This window comes from Portunus trituberculatus, chromosome 35, assembly GCF_017591435.1.
Source record: "Portunus trituberculatus isolate SZX2019 chromosome 35, ASM1759143v1, whole genome shotgun sequence".
In the NCBI taxonomy this organism is placed as follows: Eukaryota; Metazoa; Arthropoda; class Malacostraca; order Decapoda; family Portunidae; genus Portunus; species Portunus trituberculatus.
The window spans coordinates 6237641-6247640 of NC_059289.1; the positions used below are offsets into that span (position 1 = coordinate 6237641).

General features: G+C 42.0%; 2 protein-coding genes and 1 long non-coding RNA gene across 6 annotated transcripts in view; 1 reads left to right on the top strand and 2 right to left on the bottom strand.

The window, feature by feature from the left end:
* The window catches only part of LOC123513285 (carbonic anhydrase-like), a 3541-nt gene extending 1203 nt beyond the window's left edge, over positions 1-2338 (bottom strand). Inside the window, exons 1-5 of one of the 2 annotated variants that reach the window (XM_045270361.1) lie at positions 2191-2338; positions 1351-1386; positions 1042-1206; positions 762-948; positions 1-122 (exon numbers count right to left, since the gene is read on the bottom strand). The exon at positions 1-122 is cut by the window's left edge and continues 51 nt beyond it. In XM_045270361.1, coding sequence (XP_045126296.1) covers positions 1-122; positions 762-948; positions 1042-1206; positions 1351-1386; positions 2191-2263 — 583 coding nt within the window. In that variant the 5' untranslated portion in view covers positions 2264-2338. The remainder of the gene's footprint in view (positions 123-761; positions 949-1041; positions 1207-1350; positions 1387-2190) is intronic. The other variant, XM_045270362.1, reaches the window with a different exon arrangement.
* Positions 2339-2832: 494 nt separating this feature from the next.
* The window catches only part of LOC123513039, a 41858-nt gene continuing 34690 nt past the window's right edge, over positions 2833-10000 (top strand). Inside the window, exon 1 of one of the 3 annotated variants that reach the window (XR_006677246.1) lies at positions 2833-3649. This is a non-coding gene — a long non-coding RNA (uncharacterized LOC123513039). The remainder of the gene's footprint in view (positions 3650-10000) is intronic. The other 2 variants (XR_006677248.1, XR_006677247.1) reach the window with 2 other exon arrangements.
* LOC123513038 (carbonic anhydrase 1-like) lies at positions 4143-7225 on the bottom strand. The gene is made up of 8 exons (XM_045269853.1): positions 7034-7225; positions 6331-6366; positions 5868-6035; positions 5636-5768; positions 5329-5501; positions 5051-5208; positions 4821-4907; positions 4143-4521 (listed from the first exon to the last, which is right to left on the bottom strand). Exons 1-8 carry the CDS (start codon positions 7086-7088, stop codon positions 4471-4473), a joined length of 861 nt encoding a protein of 286 aa, XP_045125788.1. The 5' UTR covers positions 7089-7225; the 3' UTR covers positions 4143-4470.

Here is a 10000-nt window from a genome sequence, read left to right on the forward strand (position 1 = left end):
TCTCCGTGTCGGACAGCTCTAACATAACGGCGAACACAGCCACACCGTCCTCGTACTTCACTGCCTCCTCAAAGCTGCCGTAGCTCCTGCGATAGTGTACCAAGTGAAGCTCGGCGGGGAAGCTGACGATGTATAGTAGAAAAAAAATAAAGGGATGATATACAAGATTGAATACAATGGAAAAAAAAGTTGCATTGGAATGAGTTTGATAACGAGATTCACAGGATTTGACTTTTTGCGAGTTTTTCGTGCGTAGGTACACTATTTTTGAATATCGCTGTATTTTTGCACATCTTTTCATATTTCCTTTCTGTGGTCAGTAAACCTCTCATTACTGTGAATGAAAAAAGTGTTTGTGGTTACTGTGTGGTTACCATGTAAGAGGAATAAATTCCATTTAAGAAAGAATTCACATTTAAAAACATCTACCTTTGGGTAAACTTGAGGCTCAAAGTTATTAAGGAGACAAAGTATAAAGCGAAGGATGAGGTTCAAAGTTATTAAGGAGACAAAGTATAAAGCGAAGGATGAATAAAGAAAGGTGTCCTGCTAACCTTGAACACTATGAAGAGATTGGAATGTAATCTTTGCCTAACAACAATAAAATTTAAAGAAAAGCACCCATCCCTCTGTTCTTTGTACTTTGTGTCTGAAGTATCTTACACCAAAATTTTTTACTCCACGATCGCATATCTAATCTTTCATGGCGCTGACTGTATAGGAAGGCAGAAGGATCAGGCTACTCGTCAGAACTTCCTCACCTGACGTGATGTATGGTATGTTCTGAGCCGCGTGTGTCGGTAGCACCCCAGTGGAAGTGGAACTGATGGAAGACGAATTCACCGGTCAGGCTGCCCCCTGTCACCGAGGCATTGACGTCCTCGTTGACCCACTCATTTATGTCCTCGTGGAACGACATATTCTTGTCGCTGTCCATGTTGACCTGAACTGTAACACATTGAGACGTAAGCAGGAGGGAGAGGGCGAAGCTGAAGTGGAATCGTGTGGCACAAGCGGTAGGCGTTTTGTGCGGCCACTAACCCGAGTGTCCAGTGTTGGTGATCTTCACAGTGGACTCGGCGTCGTAACCAACAAAGTGGAAGGGCGTCAGTGGAATGTCTACTTCAGTCTCACAGGGTAGTATTGCCACGGGAGACTGCCTGCGGCTGCCACACTTGGGGAAAGCGTGTTGCCAAGTGTGGGGTCCTGCGAGTGTTTATCAATGAAACATACTTCGTGATACATGTAGTCTCACGTAGTTAAATATTTTATTTTTTAAGCGACTGTTATTTGGAAAATGACATCGAAATAAAGCAGAGACAAAGATGCTGAATAAAGGCAGTCGCTCACCGTTATCGTCACCGTATCCCCAATCCTCGGTTCTCACTGTTGGTGGAAACATTCATTAGTTCCATAGGGACTCCTGTAAACCACACCCATAATATGGATAGCTTATATGTACAGTACTGCGTCATCGAGGTATTGCCTACTCTTGACAAACACTAAAAAGTTGCAAGGTATAGAAATCAATACTAGATACACATTAATCAACGGGATGCGTTAGTATTATATTAAGAAACTAGTCAAGAATCACTCTAGGAATGCTAGTGTCTTAACGATTTTTGGTTCTTTTTACTCCGGTGTATGTACTTAATCTATATGGGACTTATTGGATCTTGGTATGAGATGGTCCTTGTGCATGAAATCCAATGAATATCGATTGTCCAAACAGCAACACAGTAAGGTTCATCTTTAAGCTCGATGCTCCTCTCCATTGTCTAACCAATTAACTTTCACCACTGAAGCAGAACAAGACCTGCACTGTCTATCATCCCAAAGTAGTCCCATCGCCCGACCAAATCACATTAAACACGAATTAAGCCGCTATGTCACGGTACATCATAATGGAACAAGATAATGGGACATGGTTTGTTGTCAACATGGGTGACATGGTGCGTCGAGGTGGTATCAGAGATAGCTTTATCTTGATGGTTGATAAAATGGTACAATACGAACTGTTTGCTGTTACTGCTACGGACTCGTTCAAGTTATGAATTACATTGGAGGAAGATTAGCTTTAGAAAAAAAAAAAAATCAAGCAGTAGTCCTGGCGAGTTAGGCAGTTGGTCTTTTTGTAACAAATTAGAAAAAATGAAATATTTCGCCACTTTCCGTCTAATCAGCACTTACCCAGATCAGAGTTTGCTGCCGCTGCCTGAGCGGCCGCCACTACCGACCCCAGCACCAACACCAGTGTATTCATGGCGTCAAGAGTATTATGCCCGACAAGTTTCTGTGGCTGAACGCGTGCTGTGTAGGGTTCAAGTGACCCTGCGTGTTTTTGTGAGGCTTTGTTTTCGACTTTGTTCGAGACACAACAGGCTGAGCCTTGTGCTACGCTGCTCTTTCAATGAAAATGACTGTTTACGTTAGGAAAAATAATCTTCCCCAGATATAATTTGTTTTTAAATGACTATCAGACTAACATTTAGTTAAAGGGATATGTTATATGGTGACTTCGTTTTCTATTGTTTGTTTCCCCAGCTTACGGATAAACATACACTATTGAGACAACACAAGTGCTTACAAATAATGCATAGATTAATAATTCTACATAAGTGGTGCATTAATTGTGAACATCTTTTAGGTGTTCATACAAGGGTGACTTGTTAATTCCCAAGATTTCTTGAATTGATTTTATATTATTTGTTCTCAGTTAGCAGTGCACAAGTAGAGTTTCATTTCATGCGGTGTCTTCCATGCCTGCACGGCACCGAACACCAGAGATAACAAGTTTCGGAAGAGCTAATTAGGTTTTTAGTACAGCAATATCGTCCTTCAGACATGTTCATTTACCTGTTAATTAGTTCATTCATAATTTATTCTTGTTTTCAGGGGATGTTCCTACAGGCGAGGTCCACAACGTCCCACATTCCGTGACAGACCATAGGCAACTCACAGCTTGCATGCACGGAGCAGAACACGGAATAATTTCCTCTCGGCAGTTTTCATAAACAAGCTCTTCCACCGTTAGTGTGGAAATGGTAGTTGAACATTTCCACAAAGAATCAAAGGTATGTGAAGCATCGAATGGAACGGCGGTTGAATTACATTTGTCAGCGGCATGGCAGTAGCTGTGAGTAGTGCTATGAATCATTCTTAGGACCACGGTGAATTATCCATCCACACACCTACCCATACAGATACACACACACTCCACACACCATCATCATTATGACCGGATAACCGGAAAAGGTATACCGCAATGTTAGTTTACAAACAACGTGTGGACGCGAGAAAACCACTTGGGACTATGGGTGATGACTATTTGTCCTATGTGCGGGTGTAGGATGGCACGGTGATAGATTAATTAATCCCTGAACCAGAAAGACCTTAGTAGTCTGGCGTGGATGGTGGTCTGTAGGGAGCGAGTGGCTTGGTAGTTCCACGGACCTTGTTCTTCTGTGTGTGGAGATAAAGAGACAAGCGCGTCACCACCTGTCACCGTCCGACAGCAGGTCCAGTCATTCTAGGCCATGGAGGACTGGATGTGAGCTGTGATGCTCGTTTATCTTCGTCGTTGTGTGGCCTGTAGCTGTAATACTGGACATGGGAACACACCATAAAGAAATAGGATAGCTTTTCACAGGTACGTAACGCATCTCTAACCTTATTTGGTGATTAGTAGTTTTCAAGACGGCAGTTTGTGAATGTACACGTTCCCTCAGTCTGTGAGGTGTGGGTGGATTTAGATGCACCTGTGATATCATGGGTGTTGTGGATGGATCTATGTGATGATAGGATGTGTGTTATGTTGGGTGGTGCAGGTGAAGGCATGTTATGGTTTTGCTAAATGAGTGTTGATGGGTATGTGAGGTATATACGTGTGTGGGAAGGAGAACGAACGTTGTGTTATAAGTGTGTTGTTGTTTCTTTGCATGTGTTGGGCTTGAGTTCGGGAGCAGATGTATTGATTCATATGCTTTTTTCTTTATTGTAGACAGAAAAAATCATTAACTTTATAACATTAGGAAATATATTTGTACGTTATGGTCATGTGCTGAGGCAAGCACGTTACATTTATGTGCTGAAATACTTACACGGATTGGTAGTGTCTTTATGATTGCTTTTGAAAGAGATAATAGCTTGACAGTTTTATTATGTCGTTATGATAAAACCAAGGACAGCTACTAATAATCCTTATAACATCAATGACACTTGGCAATGTAGTATACAGTTACAAGAGCAGCAAACACTTTATCCACTATTAATTATTTACACAAATAACCGCTCTTCCACAGTGGACTCCTAAACTAACAATCCTACCCTATTTCTATATTTGACTCGAATAACCTGCACTATCGTTAAGTTGCTAAACATCATCCATACATTTCTGTAATCTCTTAAATTTGTTTTTTGGATGGCCGACATGGGAAGCGGATGTTCATAACCAAAGCAGCTGACGTTTCCTTACCACCTGTATTGCTGGAAAGCTTCATCGTCCTCCCAGGATCGATACACCTGCAAACATTGCAAACTTTAAAAATGATGTATGCCCAGTCCATACACACACACACGAGAGAGAGAGAGAGAGAGAGAGAGAGAGAGAGAGAGAGAGAGAGAGAGAGAGAGAGACAGAGAGACAGAGACAGAGAGAGAGAGAGAATCGTCCATATGAACACAAAATTAATTATTGAACCAGTCCAGAGATGTTAAACTAATTCATCCCATTTTCCTTCATTATTGCCAGCCAGTACAACACATTACGGCAGTGATTTGTGAAGCTTTTCATGGTGTCACTGTATTTGCCCAACACTCACCATGCGGCCGTTGAGCGACTGCAGGGATCGGAAATTGTCCTGCAATGTACTGCCATCTCCAGCAATCAGCTCCCTGAATTGCTTCAGCTGCGGAGAGAATCTTGGTGAGGAGACACGAGGAACAGGCGTTTGGCAATACTGTGATTATTCGAAGTGTGTTTGGTGAAGAAAGAAATAGTTTCAGCAGGAATATGGAATTGGAGCGAAAGAAAACTTTAAAGGAAAATTACCTGATTGCTGGAAATGGGGATTCTTTCCTTGAAGATTGTCCATTCCACCACCTCGTCGCAGCCTGGAGTGGTGAGGGAACCCGAGTAACTGAAAAAGTGGTCCACGTTGCTGGGCAGGAGGTTGTGCAGGATTACTGGGCCGATAAGAGCCGTTTCGTCTGTGAATTGCAGCCATTAATAAACTGTCCTATCCTAAAGTTCTTTAAATGCAGCGGCAAATACTATTTGTATTGTAGTTTGTTTGCCTCAGTGCCTTCTGTTCGGATCCTATTACTTACGAGGCAAGATTACGTCCATGAGGCTGTTGACAATTGGGTCGAGATTCGGGTTGTCTGTGTGGTGTAGCTCTAGCAGGACACTAAACACAGCTACGCCGTCCTTGTGTTTCACTGCCTCCTCCCAGCTACCGTAGCTCTCGCGGTAGTGTACCATGTGAAGCTCGGCGGGAAACCTGTTGTGCAGGAGAGTGGACGATATACAAAGCTGAATACAAAGAAAAAGGGATGCACAATCAAGATGAAAAGTTTGAAGGGGGAAAAATGAAAGAGGACGGGTGGATGAAGCTGCTGCGCAGGATTCCCTTACCTGTTGCCATCCACGGTATGTTCTGAGCCGCGGGTATCTGCAGCACCCCAGTGGAAGTGGAACTGATGGAAGACGAATTCACCGGTCAGGCTACCTCCCGTCACCCAGGCATTGATGTCCATGTTAACCTGAACTGTAACACAATGAGACGTGAGCAGGAGGGGGAGAGCGAGGCTGAAGTGGAAGCGTGTGGGCAGCATCAGTGTAGTAGTTACGGCACGCCACCACTAACCTGAGTGTCCAGTGTTGGTGAGCGTCACAGTGGTGGGCCTGGCGTCGTAACCAACAAAGTGGAAGGGCGTGTGCGGAATGTCTATCTCAGCTTCACCGGCGTCGATGTCCACGGGGGACTGCCTGTGGCCGCCACACGTTGGGTAATGATCCGGCCATGTATCAGGACCTGTGGGTGATCACCATTGCATTATACATCTCGACGCCGCTGTGCTTGGCTTGACTTGCATGGCATTCTAGAAATAATGCATGCCACTTGCAGTATTGTGTGAGGGATGCTACAGGTCAGTATGGCATGATCACTGTGAGGCATCGCCTCTGATGAACGTTTCATGTAGGATAATGGAGAACAAAGGACGAAAAGAAAAAAACACTTTGTGATATATGCAGTGAATCATGTTATGACATGAACTTCAAACATAGCAGACAGGAATAGCTGAATTAAGGTGAAAACAGTCACTCACCATTTTCATTGCCGTAGCCCCAATCGCCGGACCTGACTGTTGGTAGGAGCGTTCATTAGTAGTTATTAATGCATTACTCGTGTAAACCACACACTCTTGAGTTGAAACAGAGGAGGAAAGATGTAAAATAAAAGGTTGTTGGAGTTAATTTTTGGCTAGGTGTCAGAAGTAACGAGGTAATTTAGATTAAATCTTTGACATTTTCTATTGGTAAAGGAACTTTTGGCCCAATTATCTGTTACAGGGAATCGGTGTAATCAAGGAATGCTCGAAATCAATTTCTTGGAAAACGTTTCAATAATGATATGTACGATATTTTACATTTGTTTTGCTTTGATGCAGTTACTGAAGATTACCTTTAACCACTTCACTATGCTATATAGATTATTGTATATTTTTCATGCATAAAACTTGTAGGCCAATTATAAATGAAAAAAAAAAAAAATCAAAACTATTCTTATTCATGGATTGGTGATTAACTGAATAAAAATAATTTACAGTAAGTTACGCAGACAAAACTTAACATATCCTTTACAGTAAAAAGAAACCATTTGGGAAATATGATTACTTATTTGTTTCATAAAATCAAGAGGAATCTCGTGAAATTCCCGATGGTTCAGAATGCCACTAACATGATACAACTGCTAACGCCCGTCTTCGCAGTAACCTACCACCACCCCAGCATTTCCTTCCCACCACTCACCGCGACCATGGGCGGCCGCCACCGCCAGCACCAGTACTAGTAACATTGTCTTCATGACGCCAAGGGTGTGCCCAGTCAGTCTCCGTGGCTAAGCTGGTCTGTGGCAAGTGCTGGCTGTGCTTGCTTTTATGAGTTAGCGTTCCCTGCTAAGCTTGAGACACAACAGGTGGTGAGACTTTCGATGCGCTGTCCCTTGGAGAGAGAGAGAGAGAGAGAGAGAGAGAGAGAGAGAGAGAGAGAGAGAGAGAGAGAGAGAGAGAGATTTTCATCAGATAACATTAGATTTTAAAGATTTCAAAGTGAACATCTGTAAACATTTCATAATTATGACCTTATTCTCAATTATCTATGTTTCTCCCGGCACCTGGGTACATACTGCCACAATTGCTTGAGAACAATACATAAATCGTGTATATTTCCCAAGTCTTCGCATAGACTTCGTACATTCGTACTTGATGGGTGCTGGCAGAACTGCCTAAATATTAGGCTGGCAGTCTCAAAACAAAGAAAAAGACGTCCTGACTTTATTATTTTTTTCCTAGCCTCATCAAATTTTCGCATGTAAACCCTCACTAGTCATGCGCATGTACAGTACTGTACCTATGAAGTGAGCCTACAGGCGCTATAGGCTTTAACGTAAAAAAAAAAAAAAAATGTTACCTAGTATATGCCAGTATTGGCCATAGTTTTATTCTCGCGCCTTTTCATATCCAGGAATGTAATACAGTCACGTTGGTCATCTGTTGCTACGATGCTTGAATCTGTCTTGTGTTGTGTTGTGTGTCAGTGTTTCCTTCACTAAAATTATGAGGTGCCCCGCATGCCTGCCTGAACCACATGTAAGTTTTGAGGGAGTAACGGGTTGAAAGTCACAGACAAAATGGTCAAGAGAGAAAGTAAGGCGAGAATATATATATTTTTTTGTTAATGTTCGTACTTTTTTTTTTTTTCCCCAGTGTGCGATTATAAGATAAACGAAACTTTTCATCTTTTATTGCATTTACATTTTTTGCTTGTTGGTAGGGAAATGGCAGAGGAGTACGAAAGAAATGAGGCTTGTGGAAATTATTATTAGGTAAATATGCCAGTTTTTATCTGTTCGTGTTTGTTTTGCTTAGTTTAGAGTTACACATTATATTTTCAATTTTTCATGTTTTTTATTGTGCCAATTAAGCATCTATCCATATAACTTACCTCACATAAGTTTACATAGCCTCAAGTAGCTGCCATAGCCTACTGTAGCTAAACTTGGCCTAGTGCAGCGTTTCTTAAGGCGAATTCACACGTCAATATGCGACTGAAATTGCAAGTCGGTAAAAGTATCGACAGAGCCCTTCTAGTTGGAACACGTTTACACATAGCGAGTGGGAAGTATCTGCTGGTTGGCGGGAAGTGAATGTAAACAAACAGCTACCCAACAAGATGTCTTCCTCTGGTGACGATGACGACTGCGATCAAATTAAATCATCACAAGTATTCAATCCTCATTTTCAACAACCCCCCCCTTTTTTTTTAAGTAGGAGGGAAACCAGGCAAGGGCAACAAAATATTGAAAAAAGCCCACTTGAAGTGCTGTTTCCCTTAAAGAATGTAAAGGTTTAGCTAAAATTAAGGAACAAATGTCTTGAAACCTTCCTCTTAAAAAAAGAGTTAAGTCGTAGGAAGATGGAAGAAGCAGGCAGGGAGTTCCTGAGTTTACCAGAGAAAGATATGAATGATTAAGAGTACTGGTTAACTCTTGCGTTAGAAAGTTGGTCAGAATAGGGGTTCAGAGGAAGGAGAAAGCCTTGTGCAGCGTGGTCACAGGAGGAGGGAAGACATGCAGTTTGCAAGATCAGCAGAGCAGTTAGCATGAAAATAGCGATACAATGTAGAAAGAGCTGCACCATTTCGGCAGTGAGAAGGAGGCTGAAAACAGCCAGTCAGAGGAGGGGAATTGATGAGTACGAAAAGCTTTTGATTCCACTCTATCTAATAAAGCTGTTTGAGTGGAACCCCCCAAACATGCGAAGAGTACTCCATACAGGGGCGGATAAGGCCCGTACAGAGCTAGCAGTTGGAGGGGGAGAAAACTGGCGGAGACACCGCAGAACACCTAACTTCATAGAAGATGTTTTAGCAAGAGATGAGATGTGAAGTTTCCAGTTAAGATTATGAGTAAAGGACAGACCGAGGATATTCATTGTAGAAGAGGGAGAAAGTTAAGTGTCATTGAAGAAGAGGGGATAGTTGTCAGGACGGTTGTGTCGAATTGATAGATGAAGAAAAATGAGTTTTTGAGGCATTTAAAACCACCATGTTTTCTCTGCCCCAATCAGAAATCCTAAAGAGATGAGAAGTCAGGCATTCTGTGGCGTCCTGCATAGAGGGAGGCAGTCATTGGAGAGTGGCAGCTATCTCATGGAACGCCTATTTCCGCAAGCTTTTTTTTTTTTTTTTTTTTTTCTGTAGAATTAACTTTAGGGTCCCAGATGTATTTTTTCCCTCACCAACTCCAAAATCTTCTCTACATCGACACCAAATTTTCGACACAAAATTTTCAAACCTTTCTCCATGACGTCACAACGTAAACAAAGTCGCAAATCAACTGAATAAGACCAACACGTTGGTCTTGTTTTGCGATTGGTTTTTCTAGTCGCTACGCACCGATATTCAATCGGAAACTCTACCGACTTGCAGTTTCAGTCGCAAATTGACACGTGTGAACCTGTATATATATATATATATATATATATATATATATATATATATATATATATATATATATATATATATATATATATATATATATATATATATATATATTTGTCAAAAAGTATCTCCATTACTGGTACCGTGCTAGAAATATTGATATTTTACCGCCATGTAATTAGCCATTCCCAGCATCCCCAAAAATCGATTTCAGCACCCGTGGGGGCGCTAGTATCCGAGTTTAAGAAACACTGGCCTAGGGGGGGAGGTGGAATA